A 17,379-nucleotide genomic window follows, 5' to 3' on the forward strand; every position below is an offset into this window, starting at 1 on the left:
CCTGAGCCTCCAATAACTACCTGGACTCCATATTAACATCAATTAACATCAACTGATATATATATTATAGCTGAACTGCCTGCCACCTAACACACAGTATGAATGAAGATTAATTCCTGCTCTCTGTTTCAGCTAAATGAGGATGGGTTCCAGTTGAGTCCGGTTCCTCTCAAGGTTTCCTCCTATTACCATCTCAGAGAGTTTTTCTTCGCCATTGTCACCCTCAACTTGCTTATCAGGGACTATCTGACCATTTTGATTCATACACATTCACATTCCATACAAACTTAAATAATTCTTTTGATTGTATAAAGCTGCTTTGCGACAATGACAATTGTTAAAAGCGCTATACAAATAAAATTGAATTTAATTTAATTAAGCTACTTCCACCTGATTACTTATGGCCTTTATTTTAAATTAAATATTCTTAATCCAATTCAGTGACTCACCTGCTCCCTCATGTCCTTGTTCCACTGCTCCTGGATGCGTGGATGCCACCATGTTTCCACCCTACGTCTGGTGTCGGCCCTGTAATCTTTCTCCCACACTCCACTTTCGCTGAACACGCTCCTAAAGCCAGACCTGATGGCAGGAGTGGACCGGACAAAAGAAGGGCGGAGGCATCCCGCCCGCTTCAGAAGTCTTACAGAATACGCTGCAAATTGACAAGTTTCATGCATCCTGCACCTGCAAATGGGAAAACAAATGTCATTAGTATATACAGTACAAAGGATATTAAGGATAATTTCCCGAAAGACCATTTGGCTTACATATAAAGAAAGTATGATTATAAATGGTTATATGTGCTCCTTTTTAACAAAAGACATTTATTATTATGGATCAGGGGACGATTCCTATAAGGAGATGCTTGTTTAACTTTTACAGAAGAAGTCTCTAGTGTCTGCACTTTGTAATGGTCAGTAAGATGTCTGAGTAAAGTTTTCTGGACAGAAGACTCATTTCCGGTTACATAATTTTGTCATATTACCATTCCACAACATTAAACAGAATTACAAACATATGCAGTATGACATGTCGTCTTCTATTTTTAATAATAAACTTGTAAATTGTTACAAGTGTCTGAACATTGGAGATATTTACAAAAAAATAATTTGGGGGCACGTAAGATGAGTAAGAGTAATATAACACATCAAGATGTTTTTGTTTTTTTTTTGTCTATTTTTGACAAAAAACTACTTTTTTGGTCACTATTTTAATGGGCTTGAGGTGACAAATGGGCTTTGTTTCATCACAATATGCAGGAAGAGAAGATATGCTAATTTGAATTTTAAATGAAATACGACCTTGAAAAAAATCGACCTTGAAAAAGATAATTATTTCATTTAAAAATTCAACAGACGGCGCAGTACATTTTTTAATACGTGCTTATGAGTGTGCAATTGAAATCTACTTAATAAACGTAATCTCAACTTTATTCCGTGCACTTGACGGAAACACATTAAAATTTAAGTTCTTTCCAAAATTTAACAGATCAATCATCAGATCAAATCGCGTCAATCATTTTTTAAAACGCACGTATGAGCATACAATTAAATTCTATGCGAACAAAGTCGTGGGCACATCTACCATATGAAAAAAGTTTACTTGAGATGTTGAAAAAGCACATGTACAGAAGTATTCACAGCTTTGCCATGAAAGTTAAAATTGAGCTCAGACGCATCTTGTTTCACCTGATCATCCTTGAGATGTTAATGCAGCTTAATTGGAGTTCACCTGTGGTAAAATCAGTTGATTAGACAATTAAGTTGAAAGACAACCATCTCTGCAGCAATCCACCAATCAGGACTATATGGTAGAGGTGCCAGAGTCTCTCATTAGACCTGAAAATTATGTTTCTCATGGTCTGAGAGTCTTTCAGGTGCCTTTTGACAAACTCCAGACGGGCTGCCATGTGCCTTTTACTAAGGAGTGGCTTCCGTCTGGCCACTCTACCATATAGGCCTGATTGGTGGATTACTGCAAGGTGGTTGTCCTTCTGGAAAGTTCTCCTCTCTCCACAGAGGACCTCTGGAGCTCTGACAGAGTGACCATTAGGTTCTTGGTCACCTCCCTGACTAAGGCCCTTCTCCCCCGATCGCTCAGTTTAAATGGCCGGCCAGCTTTAGGAAGAGTCCTGGTGGTTTCGAACTTCTCCCACTTATGGATGATGGAGGCCACTGTGCTCATTGGGACATTCAAAGCAGCAGAAATTTTTCTGTAACCTTCCCCAGATTTGACTTCGTGCTTGGTTTGTGCTCTGACATGAACTGTCAACTGTGGGACCTTATATAGACAAGTGTGTGCCTTTCCAAATCAAGTCCAATCAACTGAATTTACCACAGGTGAACTCCAATTAAACTGAAGAAACATCTCAAGATTTTTTATTTTTTTTTTAATAAATTAGCAAAAATCTTAAGCAAACCTTTTTCATGTTGTCATTATGGGTTGTTGTGTGTAGAATTCTGAGGAAAAAAAAATAATTTAATCTGTTTTAGAATAAGGCTGTGACTTAAAATGTGGAAAAAGTGATGCGCTGTGAATACTTTCCGGACGCACTGTAGTTCATTAATTAATAAGAAGAATAGAATGACATTGGTATGACATGCCTATCTTCTGTGGGATAAGAAAAATAAAAATATTTTACATTTAAATTTACACCACCCCATTGTTGATTATTTTCCTACAACTGCACATTGTCATATTTTATACCATACATACAGTCGTGGCCAAAGGTTTTGAGAATTACATAAATATTGAAAATTGGAAAAGTTGCTGCTTAAGTTTTTATAATAGCAATTTGCATATACTCCAGAATGTTATGAAGAGTGATCAGATAAATTGCATAGTCCATCTTTGCCATAAGAGTTAACGTAATCCCCCAAAAAAACTTTCCACTGCATTTTATTGCTGTCATTAAAGGACCTGCTGAGATCATTTCAGTAATCATCTTGTTAACTCAGGTGAGAATGTTGACGAGCACAAGGCTGGAGATCATTATGTCAGGCTGATTGGGTTAGAATGGCAGACTTGACATGTTAAAAGGAGGGTGATGCTTGAAATCATTGTTCTTCCATTGTTAACCATGGTGACCTGCAAAGAAACGCGCGCAGCCATCATTGCATTGCATAAAAATGGCTTCACAGGCAAGGATATTGTGGCTACTAAGATTGCACCTAAATCAACAATTTATAGGATCATCAAGAACTTCAAGGAAAGAGGTTTAATTCTTGTTAAAAAGGCTTCAGGGCATCCAAGAAAGTCCAGCAAGCGCCAGGATCGTCTCCTAAAGAGGATTCAGCTGCAGGATCGGAGTGGCACTAGTGCAGAGCTTGTTTAGGAATGGCAGCAAACAGGTGTGAGCGCATCTGCACGCACAGTGAGGCGAAGACTTTTGGAAGATGGCCTGGTGTCAGGAAGGGCAGCAAAGAATTCACTTCTCTCCAAAAAAAACATCAGGGACAGAATGATCTTCTGCACAAAGTATGGTGAATGGACTGCTGAGAACTGGGGCAAGGTCATATTCTCAGATGAAGCCTCTTTCCGATTGTTTGGGGCATCTGGAAAAAGGCTTGTCCGGAGAAAAAAAGGTACGCGCTACCATCAGTCTTGTGTCATGCCAACAGTAAAGCATCCTGAGACCATTCATGTGTGGGGTTGCTTCTCATCCAAGGGAGTGGGCTCACTCACAATTTTGTCCAAAAACACAGCCATGAATAAAGAATGGTACCAAAACACCCTCCAACAGCAACTTCTTCAAACAATCCAACAACAGTTTGGTGAAGAACAATGCATTTACCAGCACGATGGAGCACCGTGCCATAAGGCAAAAGTGATAACTTAGTGGCTCGGGGACCAAAACGTTGAAATTTTGGGTCCATGGCCTGAAAACTCCCCAGATCTTAATCCCATTGAGGACTTGTGGTCAATCCTCAAGAGGCGGGTGGACAAACAAAAACCCACTAATTCTGACATACTCCAAGAAGTGATTATGAAAGAATGGGTTGCTATCAGTCAGGATTTGGCCCAGAAGTTGATTGAGAGCATGCCCAGTCGAATTGCAGAGGTCCTGAAAAAGAAGGGCCAACACTGCAAATACTGAGTCTTTGCATAAATGTCATGTAATTGTCAATAAAAGCCTTTGAAAGGTATGAAGTGCTTGTAATTATATTTCAGTACATCACAGAAACAACTGAAACAAAGATCTAAAAGCAGTTTAGCAGCAAACTTTGTGAAAACTAATATTCTAGTAGTAACTAATATTCTCAAAACTTTTGGCCACGACTGTACATAAATAAACATTGTCTTAAGGAATAATCACATTTACACTCCAGTGTTTCCCCACACATAAAGTATACTTGAGCAGGCCACCAAAGCACATCGACAGTCACCCAACTATTTTTGTCTACACTTTTTAAAAATGTAGGAGAACAATCCAGGCATCCAGGAGAACAATGCCATCCACGATCAATTATCTACAGTAGCAAAGGACAGTTGCCTCTTGTGCTAACGATCCCGCACCTGTTTATTCTGCTACCGCAAGAGTGCTGTACTAAAAGACAGTAAATGCAACAGATGCCATCTGCCGTAAAAACACTAGGGCATACTGACAGCCGCACATGCTCTGCAGAGAAACACTGTTGCACATGAAGAAAAAAAACTCAAGCAATGTATGGCTCCGTCAATTACCAATTTAAAAACAAAAAATGTTTAGGGGAGGCTTCAGACATCAACCTGTGCATTTGGGTTTTCTAATATGTCATGGTAAAACAAAGTTATCATTAATTTTATTTTATTGTCACTTGTAATTAAAAAATGCAGAACTCAATGTGTACATTGCGCATATAGTTATTATTATATGGTTACATTATGGACATTACCATTCTTTTATTACCATTTATTCAGCTGCTCTTATTGTTTTACATTTTTTCATATATTCTCCATATATTTTCTATATTGTGTATTTTGTGTACAGTTATTTTATTTTTAACTTTTATTTGTATATTTTTCTTTTATTCTTCCCTAGTTAAACTTACCCTTTATTTTAATGTTCATTTTTATTACCTATACCTATTCTTTTATTCTTAGATCACAAGCAGTTGTCTAAGCATTTCACTGCATATTGTACTGTGTATGTGACAAATAAAATTTGAATTTGAAATAAACAACCTAAAAACATGTGATCATATGAATCTGTCACATTTAAAAATGCTGAAAGTCACTCTATATTGCACAATCCTAAACCCTAGTAGTACATATAATATATAGTATAGTATACTAGTAGTTAGTAGGTTTGATTTCTGAAAGGCAAAATTAATAAAAATAACAAATAAATTAAAATATTGCATTGAAGTATGCACTTTTTGTGCTGACTGGCCCATTCCGCAAGCTACAACCGCAAGTATTTTTTACACTTTCACACAATTGATTAAAGAGCATGCAAATTGTTGTTGGTCTTTCGCCTGTTCCCGGCAAGGGGTCGCCACAGCAGACCATCCAGTCCGCACAGGTTTTACGCCGGAGGCCCTTCCTGACGGAACTTTTACATTTTATCAGGGTTTGAGACCGGCACTGTATCCCGTGGCTGGGGTTTGGGCACTGGCTGGGAATCAAACTCAGGCCTTTCTCATGGCAGGCGACAAACACCTACCACTGAGCCACCACACACACAGATTAATAATTGAATATAAAATACCATGAAGAAACAGCTACTCTGAGAAGAGACATTAGAAAGCTGTTTTAAGTGTAGCATGCAAATGTTATTATTAATTAACTAATAGTTATGACTGGCTAGCTGGCACTTTCTTAAATGTAAAAGGTGCTCTCATAATGATTAAATGGTGCTTGTTTTAAAAAACACACAGAGTAGCTGGACATTCCATTACTGTAATTTTGCATGCCACAGAACTAGAAAACATTCTCATCAATTCCAAATTAAAGATAATGAGTAATTTTCATAAATGAAACCTCTTCAAGTCTTACTGTAAGTAAGTGAGATCATTTTAATTTTAGACTGTATTGCAGTTTATTAAAGTGTGTTTGCATTCATTTGAGTCAAACATTTTGAAAACTTGACCAAGACTGAACCAGGGCTCCAATGTTCTGTGCATCTCGATTATAAGTAGGACTTCTATAAGCCCATATTTCGGCCTGATCTGTACCGAGAAAGACATTCTTTTAGAATGGAGACATTCACCTGTATATGAAACAGCCTCTAACGGTCTCATCGGTCTGTCATTCTGTCACTCAAATAGCCAAAATGTTTTACAAAAATCATGGCCAGACTCTACAACCAAGAAAAAGAACAATGGGTTTATATACTGTAAAGCCTCCAGTATGACAAAACTGTCAACACACTAAACCATCAAGCACCGAACCTCATCACTGTGTGTCACCATGGCAACATGGGATACTGTAAGGAGATTAATAAGCAATCACCTTGGAAACTAGAAATTAAATAATAAAGCAATAACAATAGCTTTTCAAACCTTCTAATGAAAGTCAATTGACTAATTTTCTTTTTAATTGGACGTTGCACATAGTTTTGTTTCTGCAATTGAGAACCAAATGGGGAACAAACTGCCTAAAATATTGTAGTGTCTTACTGTGACTGTAACCCACAGATCCTCTACAGGTGGCTCAATTTATAGACGCAAATATTCTCTGCTTCCCTTGTATATGCCAATGATCTTGACTGGGTTTGAGGATAAAGGTGTTTTTGCAACAACGATTTTCAACCAAACGCCCACAAGCTTAGAGTCCCAGCTCTGCATCACAGCTGAGTGGTCCAGCTGGTTTTTGTAACATGAAGAGGGAGGGAGGGAGGGAGGGAGTGAAATAAGGACCAAAATAAAGAAAATGTGTGTCGCTAAGCGTGTATAAGAAAGAGAGGAAGAAAAGAAAAAGATAAACAGAGAGAGAGAGAGAGAGAGAGAGAGAGAGAGTGTTGCTATGGTTACGGATCTTTAAAAAGATAATAAAATAAACTGATGATGTGCCACAACAGCTTATGATCCTCTTCTTCAATAACACACAAAATAACTATAATTGGCACAGTGCCTCATCTAAGCACGAAGCTGTAACCTTAAGGCTTGTCATGTTCTCTATGAAATGCCTTCCTGACTTCTTAGTTTCATTTGTGGTATGACAGCTAACACTGAACACAGAAACCACCCAAATACACAAAAACAGGGTTAAGTTTTCTTATTCTGACATTATATTACACATATTATTATTTCACTGCTTTTTAAAACATCCATTTCTTTCTTAAATGTTTGCCATTTACGTGCAGGAAAAATAGTTCTTGACTTCAGTGCACGGAGACACCAGGATGAGTGAGAGGGAAACACTGCAGCTAGATAGATGCCCACAAAACAATCCTCGCAATAACGTTACTTACAATAACGTCCAACACGAAGAATATCTTGAGTCATGTAGGCAATATTAATTCATGTACAGTCCATGTCACGCTCGGTTCATACTGCTCAGTGGCCCATGGGACACGACTCTCACTGACAACAGGGCGCCGCCATCTTGTTCAAATAGAACTTTATTAGTTTCGTTACAAAGACAACTTCCGTAAAGCGCACCAAAATATTTAAGCGGCACATTCCTATTAAAAAAAAAAAAAAAAGGTTTTGTCTGTACATTGGTCAGAAATCGCTTTTTCAATGATATCTTAACGTTTCATACATTAGAGGACCCGAAACCAGTCTAAAAAAAAAAAATCTGTCTGTACGTCTGTCTAACTATATGTATGTAGCCTATGTCAGTATGTTTGTCAGTCTGTATGTCTGTCTGTCTGTCACAGAATCACACAACACTGACTAGACAGAATTCAATAAAACTTTGGTAGTATGTAGCTACTGTATTTTTATTAAAAGTAAATGTAATGTTATGAACAGTTATGTGCCAGACTTAATAATCTACCTTAAAATAAGATACTCATAAGCTACTTGGTCATTTTAAACAAACACCTGTACCAATAGATATTAATTAGAGAATCTAAAATAAATACTTTTAATTAAGATTAGTTAATATTTTTACCACTGAAATAACAGCGCTACAGTGGTATAAGTGAATTTTAACGTTCTGGAGTCGTTTTAGGACAAAACTTAATCTTTATCCAATCTACTTTTTTAAAGACAGGCAGACATGTGCAGTATGTTGGCTTTAACCTAAAATAATAATGTTACTCATTACATTAAAGCTAATCAGCTTATTTTTAGCTTCAACTTTTTACCTTTTCTTAAAAATTTATCCACCAACAACAGGTATGTATGGTAGTTTTCTTTCATTCTAAAAACAATTGTCCAAGAAAAATAAGTATGTGTAAATAATCTAGAGTCTATTATTGTTATTACTTTTAAATGTCTCCTCTAGCTAAACATACACTATATAGACAAAAGTAAGTGGTCAAACCTGTTAATTATTTAAATAAAAAGTTTCAGTCATGCTTCCAATTATGTGGCAACAGTTTGGGAAAGGCCCTTTTCTATTCCAACATGTCTGTGGACCAGTGCACAAGCAAGAACTACAAAGATGGTTTGATGAGTTCGATTTAAAAAGAACTTGACCAGCTTACACTGAGCCCTGTCCTCAATCCCATCAAGCACTTTTGGGATGAACTGGAAAGGCGATTGCGAGCAAGGCATTCTCGTTCAACATCAGTGCCTCATAAATGCTCTCTAGAATGTATGGTCACGAATTCCCACAGAAACATTCCAAAATCTTGTGGTCAGCCTTTCAAGTTGAGTGAAAGCCTGGTATAGCTTCAAAAGGTGGAGCTTACCAACTCCATATTAAAGTCCATGTACTGTATTTGGATACAAAGTCATTGCCGGTTTGGACAAATACTTTTGTCCATATAGTGTAGTTTCTTTTCAGCCGATGACCAGGATATAATATACAGTATATGATCATACGTTTTTCTTAATAGGGTTTAAAATGTCTTCCTCACCAAAGTTAATAACATTAGTAAAATAATTAGTAAGCCTAAGGGTTTGCTTTTAAGTAACAGCCAGAACCTTCAAAACAGCATTTGATCTAACAAAATTAAAAGGTTCTATCTGACTTTAATCACTGTTCAAAATGTATTTTTAAATGTCTCCAAGTTTTGATCAGTTAAAGCTAAGATATCTCTAAACTGCTTGTTGTTTTTAAATTGTTGACCTGATCTGTAAATTTAAATTGCAATAAAGCTTGGGTGGGTGTTTTGGAGGTTCAATTTGATTGGTGGCAAAAGAACATCATTATATTATATCTCTATTCTGCACACAATTCCATCCTAAGGTGCAGCTTGATCCTGAATACCACAAACATAAGTGTAGACAACCTTTTTTTATTTCCCTGCCTAAATCTTAATATTATTTAATTATTAAATAAAATTAAGTACTACAATACTACAAATTAACTATACTAAATGCTTAATATTTTACTATATAATAACTCAATAGAAACCCTTCTAAAATGCCAACAAGTCATGCTAAATCATGTTATATTGTGCCTCAGGATGGAGAGATAAGCTAGTGGTAAGGAGTTGACCTCGACTTTGAATGTTGCTGAGAGATAGAAGGATCATTTTGAGGAACTCATCAACCTCGTGGGCAGAAGGAAGAGTTAAAATCTCATGAGTGCATCACCATCGTAAGTTGATAGCAGCTGAGGTTATGGTTTATGTAATGAAATGCCTCTGGACTGGCAAAAAGGAAAACAGGTGAGTATATTGTGGTTATAGCAGAATCATACTCCTCAGAACCTGGTGGAGAGATTATATATCACAGTTGGCTTAGGAACTACCATGGGTAGTCCTCTCCCTCAGGAAGAGCTGAAATCTGTTGCTTGGTATTCAAGATCAACAAAAGCACTTAAATTCCTTGGTGTTTACCTAAAGGAGAATTTTAGCTGGTACCTCAACACCAGCTCCATAGGAAAGCCCAGCTTCCACCTCTTATACTTCACTACATTTTGCAGCAGGACTATAAGGAGCACCCTGAGCAGTTGCCTTACTGCTTGGAAACTGCACTGTTTTAGACTACAAGATCCCACAGCTTTTTGAAGACAACTGATACAGCATCAGCCAAAAAATACACATTTCAATCTATGCCCTTTTTAAAAATTGAGTTATGGCAGTAGTGTGTAGTATTATGTTTCCTCTAAAGATGACAGTAGTTGTTGATGCTATTAAGTGATCTTTAAAACAGAGGCATTTAAAAAAATATTTTTCATGTTGAAGTGTATACATTTTTTTGTATTGTTAAAATAATAATTATTTTATGAGTAATTATATGTGCTTTCTTTCCACGATACAATATCAAATCTTTTTGTGCTTGTACCTGGAGAATGTATTTTTATACCCAAAAAACAAGAAAATCCTTGCTGTAAAAATGTCATAATGTGTTTAATGATAATGAGTTTGCAACTATGTTGCCTGCTTACTACATTGATGGTGGTATCTCTGTTTGATAGTTTTTTTGTGAATGATAACACAATCTAACATTTTCATTTAAAAGCACAAACAGAACCAGAGCTTCCTGACATTAGCTTATACTGAACCTGAGGCACAGCTCAAATATCATACAGTATATAAGATAAAAAGCAGAGAGAGAGAGAGGGAGGGGGGAGGGGGGTTACATTATTGGTTATTATTAAGGAAAAGCAGCAATTTTGCAGGACTTGGAGTAATGCTGATCCTATGAACTGCTAGTCACTTTTGTTAAAAGGCCAGCAGTGTTTTAGTGCTAATGGGAAAGTACATACTCTTAACCTTTTACAGGAAGGTTACAAAAAGTAAGTGCAATAAAGTATAAGCAGATTGAAGCTTTGGTTTCCTGGCCTGGTCTCATCTGTGGCCATTTACACAAACAATTACATGGTTAAGAAAGATATGAAATGATATTACAGTTCTGACAGAGAGGGTGTTTTGCTAATTTCTTTAAATTATATAAATATCATATTTATATAATTATTTAGACCCTTTGTAATGACATTTGGAATTGAGCTGCATCCTACTTCTATTGTCCTTGAGATACTTCTACAATGAAATTAATTGGAGTAAATTGAGAAAGGCACCCTCCTGTCTATATTAGGTCTCGTAGTAGATGGTGCGTGTCAGACTGAAAACAAATCCAAGACATCCAGAGAATTATCTGTAGACTTATGTTTGGACACAGAACTAGAGAAGGACACATAAATCTTTCTGCATCAACCGATGTCCCAAAGACCACAGTAGCCTCAATCATTCTCAAATGGAAGAGATTTGGAACAATCAACAGTCTTTGCACATCTGACTGACCAGCCAAACTAAGTAATTAGGGGAGAAGGGCCTTGGTTAGAAAGGTAACCAAGAACCTAAGTGTGATATAAATAAGATTTAAAGTTTCCTTATGGAGATGGGAGAAACATCCAGAAGGACATCCACCATTGCAGCATTCCACCAATCAGGCCTCTATGGTAGATCAGCCAGACAGGTGCCGTTCCTCGCTAAAAGGCAAATGACAGCCTGCTGGAAGTTTGCCAAAAAACACCTTAAGATTTAGACAATGAAGAACCAAATCCTTTGGTCTGATGATGCAATTCCACACAGCATGTGTAGAAGAAATCAGGCACTGTTCATCACCTCATTAAAACCATCCCTACAGTCAAACACGGTGGTGGCAGCATCGTTTTGCGCAACGTTAATAAATTTCAGAATAAGCGGTAAGAGTAAGAGGAGGTTGAGGTACAAATCTACTTTCACTTCACCACTACTGTAAAACTACACTGTATATACTACTATTCACTACTACTGTAAAACCATGTGTGTTTTAAATAAATTCTTTTGAATCTTGAAACAACTGGATCTGGAAGACTAATAAATATAGAGGAAAAATAGGTGTACTATCCTGAGGAAAATCCTTCTCCATAGTGCTCAGGATCTAAGTCTGGGCTTCAACAAGCATACCACTAAGAAAAGCACATCACTAAGAAACAGCTCCATGAAAGAGTCTGGACACAATAGATCATCTCTGGTGAAACCTGAAATTGACTGTACCCATCCATCCTGGTTGAGCTTGAACAATTCTGCCAAGAAGAATGGAAGAAATTTCTAAAAAGAAGGTGTGCCAAGCTGGTAGCATCATTCACAAGCAGACATGAGGCTGTCATTTCTGCCAAAGGTGATTTAACCAAGTGTTAGATGATGGGTCCAAAATAATTATGTAAATAGGATAACTCACTGGGTTTTTAAACTGGTTTTTACTTTGTTATTGTGGACTATTATGCGTAGAACGATAGGAAAAAAAGATTTCAATCCATTTTTAGGAAGAGTGTGAAACAAGGTCTGTAAATGATCTATATGCACTGTAAGATGACAAAATGACACAATTTAACATGGTTATATGAGATAAATTCTGTATATTTTATAGATTTTTTTTATTAAAACTATTTTCATTTGCTTCATGCCATATAGTTGGCATATAAGAATTTTTTTTTTAGAGAAAAAAAATTGAACCAAATTTAAAAGTGCCAGATTATTGTGTCAGAGGTTGTTGCTTAATAATGTTTTTTAATTTTATTTACTTTGTTCTTACTGACATAAACATTTGGTTGTACACTATCTTATTATTAAAATTAGCTTTATTCAAGAAGATGTATTGGTCACAAAATTTAAGAGACTAGAGATGTATACAACACTCAAACTGATTTTCTGATGTTTTATATCATACATCATAGTGTCACAATTAAGTCTGTTTTTTATAATATCTAAAATAATATATATTTATATATTTATATATATATATATTTTTATATATTTATCATATATATATTTATATATATAAATATATATATATATATTTATTTATTTATTTATTTATTTTATTTTATTTTATTTTATTTTATTTTATTTATTTATTTATTTTTATTTTTTTATTTTGGTCAAACATTTTTTGTCACTGTATTTCTTACCAAATTTAGCCCCAGGAATAAATTAGGCACTAGGGTGCCATTATGTGCAGAGAATTTTGAAAATGATAGCATAGATAACACTGATAATCATCAGAAGCCTTGCAACAGCTGAATCCAAATAATCACGATTATTGTACTAAGGCATGTGATTGACAACTCACAAAATACTTCAACACAAAGTTTGTCAGTTTAAATTCATGTTCAGTTCAGGGTGATATCCAACAGCCATGAAAATCCAACACTGGACAATTTGGCCTGTTACCTTAGCAACCCTTTTATCTGTACAATACCAGACTGTGTTCAGTTGAAGGGTTTAGATTTGTGAAACTGAAAAGAAACAAACACATAAGAGCAAAAGCTATGGACATTAAAGACATACATACTGTAGCAATATGACAATCATTCTCACATAAACCTAAAGTTCTTGTTAGAGCTATGCCATTATTCTGTGTGATCTATGATTCATTTAGCTAAGTCTACACTGTAAGATCTTGAGTAAGCTACTGTATAGCCTTGAACACAGTTTGTCTTTTTCTATTTCTGCATTTTCTTGCAGTTATGATTATGTGTCTGCTACACTGTTGGTTACTTAGTGTATTCGGTGGGGGGGAAAAATCTCTGTTTGCCTGTTTTCATGTGATTTAAAGCCCAACTCTTTCATCTTCATCTAACGACAACACAAAAAATGTGCATAAGAGATGAGGTGGAAATGAAGGCACAAATACAGTCACAGCTTTTAAATCAGCCACACTAAACCCGAGGCATAGCTCACACATCATACTTCAGAGTAAAGCATACAGATCGCTGCAGCTCAATATGCAATAGCACTAAAGAGAGCTGGAGGAAGGAATTAGATCCCTGACATAATTATAACAAATAGGCCCCACTGCTGGTACAACAGCCTTTTATTATTACAGGATTTACAGTACTAACAGTCACAACCACAAGGTAACATTAAGGCTTATGATACTGTAACAGCATGAATGAAATATATAATATGAAATATATTAACTTATGAATATGAATAATACAATGTCAAAGGCACCATATCTGGAAATGATGTTATAATATAGTAATTTACAAACCTGCTGTCTCAGCAGACCTTAGAATATTTTACATTATATTTATTTCAGCAATTATCCAAATTAACCTCTTTAATATAAATAAATACTATAAAAAATGAAAAGTGAATATATACAGTACTTTAGAGTAATAAATTGGCAGTACAAATTTACTGCCCTCTAACAATAACTTAACATGCACACTTTGTTGTCTAAATAATTGGAAACGAAAACAAGTACATCCTAAATTGTCAAAACTATGTCCAGTTTTAAGCATGGTCCAATTTTAAGCATGGGCTCAATTTTTGGTGTGAGCACTATTGTTGTCTAACACATGTTGTTGCTGGGATCCTCTTCCACTCCCCATAATGATATCACAGACCTGCTGGATGTTAGACACGTGGCATTTCACCACCTTTCGCTTGAGTATGCCCCACAGATGTTTAAGGGTTCAGGTCTGGAGACATACTGTATGTGGCCACTGACAAACACATGAACATGAATAGGACATGTGACTTGGTTAAGCATGGTTAAGCTGTTGTCACTTAGGGTGTACTTACTTTTGTTGCCAGCTATTTTGACTATAATGTCAATGTTACTACTCTAAAATATATCCAAGTTTCATTTAGTAGAAGATATACAGTACTAAAGTGAGTGGGTATATATACAGTATATATATACAGTAGGCTGTATATATAAGCATATATCAAGCATTCAAATGATTTAGGCCACTAAACAAAGTCTGATTCAGGTATCAATGTTTATTGTCTTTTCACCTTTGGATTATAAATAGAAAAATGTTCAATGGTACAGGACAGTGGTCAGTCAATACTAGATGCGAGATCAATATGTGCCTGAATGAAGTGTAAGAAAACTGCATCCAGCGGTGCTGTTCTCTATTATCAGGTTGTGGTACAAGAACATGAAAAATAATAATGATGTAAGCTGTTATGAACTCTTGTATCTTACATTGTCACCATGATAACTGCCTTCTTCAGATCAGTCATAAAACACATCTATACACAAAATCAGGCTTGATTTGCTATGTCCAGATTATGCCAATCAATAAAAAATAGGAGTACAAAAATGATACCTAATTTCTAAAAAAAGAAAATAAGGAATACCATCATAAAATTTTGTTGCATTGGAGGCATATTATCAGCTTAGACTGGAGGTGTGACACGCCCTTTTTTGACCTGGCTAAGCTTCTTCAAAAGAGTATTTACAGTAATAACATTTTACATTACTCATCCTAATGACTACACTCCATCTGATGAGCTCGCATCCTCTGCAAATGATCATATCTTTTTCTTCGTAATAATGACTACTTAATGAGCTGCAGCCTGTTATCTCTTTATCTGATAAAACACTATGCTCCCAATATCTGTTCCATGACAGCACTCACTCACACATCGTCTATATTGCTTATCCTGTGTATAGGGTCGCGGGTGTGTGAAGACTTTCCCAGGAGATTTAGGGGATGAGGCAGGGTACACCCGTGAGTGGGCACCAATTCATCACAGGACACACACATACACTACTGGGAATTTGGGAACACCAATTAGCCTAATGTCTAAAGCATGTAGTTGGACTATGGGAGGAAACCGGAGAAAACGCACTCATGAGGAAAACATGCAAGCTCCATGCACACAGACCTGAGGTAAGAATTGAACCCAGAACCCTGGAGGTGTAAGGCGACAGTACTAACCACTATGCCACTGTGCTAAATACATACGACATGATCTGACCTTTCATGTCCAGTATTTACATTTTCCTCTGCTGTACAGACAAAACAATACACGATGGTAGGCAATCTCTGGATTAAAGCCCAACAATAATCAATTTTGAAGACATCTTATTTATTAATTAATTCAGCATAATTGTTTTATTCATTTATCCTAAACAAGGTTGCAGGAAAACCAGACCCCTTTCTAAGGTACACTGGGTAGTACGATCATTTATAGGCCATCATGCACACACACTCACACTTATTATTTACTAAAAACAGGTGAAGTGTTTGCAAGTGGTCAGATTACTCATTAACTAAAGCCCAGAAATGCTAGCATTTTGCTTTTCAGCTTTAACAATTAACATAAAGCTTATTTCACTCACTGGTTTTTAATGTATAATCCTAGGTTTTCCCTATCTAAGTGATGCCAACATGACTAAAGCATACAGCATTTGTCAGTATAGATGGTTTGTAATCAGTGTTTTTGATGCCACTTGTCACTTGTGTTGTCATGCACACTCGGAACGCGACCAGCACTAGGACCCGGAAGTTAAGCGGTCGCGAACCAGGAAGTATAAAAGAGGTAAACAAACCATAGCACCTCGCTCAGTCATTGAGTCGCCGATGCTACGTCGGATTTCTTCAAACCGTGAGTACTCACCTTCTTGGTTTAAAATCCTGATCGAGTGTGTATTTATAGGACGCGGGTTAGATTGTGTCTTTCCCTTGCTCCCCATTCGTGAGAGTCCTTAGATCAAATAGCGTGATTATCCTGCTCACTCGTGTTCGTCCGCGTTTGGGTTTACCATTCACGCAACAAAGGGCTAACCGCTAAAGCTACGTCTTCTGGTCACTCCAGGTTAGTTCTTGACAGAATGACTGAGCCTTCTGCGGTGAACCCAGCGGACTACGCGCACCTCTGCGACGTGGTAGATCAGCACGCCAAGCTTATCAACACGCTAACCGGGGAGATCGCTAATCTGCGCCGGGACCTCCAAGACGTCGCGGCCTTGCGCCGCGAGGTCGCGGAGCTCCGGCAGGAGAACGCGGATCTCCGGGCGGCTGTGGATAGCGCGGCTAGCCGTTCTCCCGTCGCGGCGGCCGCGGCGCCGCCCCCCCCTCCTTCGGATGTATTTCTGGCACTTCCTGATAAATGGGATGGCACGGACGGAAAGTGTAATGTGTTTTTAACCATCAAGAACCGACACCCATTGCCGCTCACCAACTCAGCCCTGGACGCCCTCTCTGGTGCCACCGTGTTCACTAAGTTGGACCTCCGGAGCGCCTACAACTTGGTGCGCATCAGAGAGGGCGATGAGTGGAAGACGGCCTTCATCACCCCCACGGGGCATTATGAAAGCCTGGTCATCCCATTTGGATTATGTAACGCACCCTCGGCCTTCCAGCAATTCATCAACGATGTCCTGAGAGACATGTTGGGCCGATGGGTGTTCGTTTACCTGGACGACATTCTCATCTACTCCCGCACGATCACCGAACACACCCAACAGGTCCGGGCTGTTCTAAAGAGATTGCTCGCTCACCAACTGTACTGTAAGTTGGAAAAATGTGCTTTTCACCAGCACTCCACCACGTTCCTGGGTTTTGTCATCTCGCCCCAGGGTGTGGCCATGGACCCGCAGAAGC

The 17,379-nt window shown here is 37.4% G+C and overlaps 1 protein-coding gene across 1 annotated transcript in view; it reads right to left on the minus strand.

Annotated features, from left to right (window-relative positions):
- lars2 (leucyl-tRNA synthetase 2, mitochondrial) overlaps window positions 1-7,534 on the minus strand; it is a 59,521-nt gene extending 51,987 nt beyond the window's left edge. The window contains exons 1-2 of the mRNA XM_053495149.1: window positions 7,397-7,534; window positions 450-687 (exon numbers count right to left, since the gene is read on the minus strand). Of these exons, the coding sequence (XP_053351124.1) occupies window positions 450-680 (231 nt within the window). The 5' untranslated portion in view covers window positions 681-687; window positions 7,397-7,534. The remainder of the gene's footprint in view (window positions 1-449; window positions 688-7,396) is intronic.
- Between the last annotated feature and the right edge of the window lie 9,845 nt (window positions 7,535-17,379).

Source organism: Clarias gariepinus, chromosome 4 (assembly GCF_024256425.1).
Source record: "Clarias gariepinus isolate MV-2021 ecotype Netherlands chromosome 4, CGAR_prim_01v2, whole genome shotgun sequence".
Classification (NCBI taxonomy): domain Eukaryota; kingdom Metazoa; phylum Chordata; class Actinopteri; order Siluriformes; family Clariidae; genus Clarias; species Clarias gariepinus.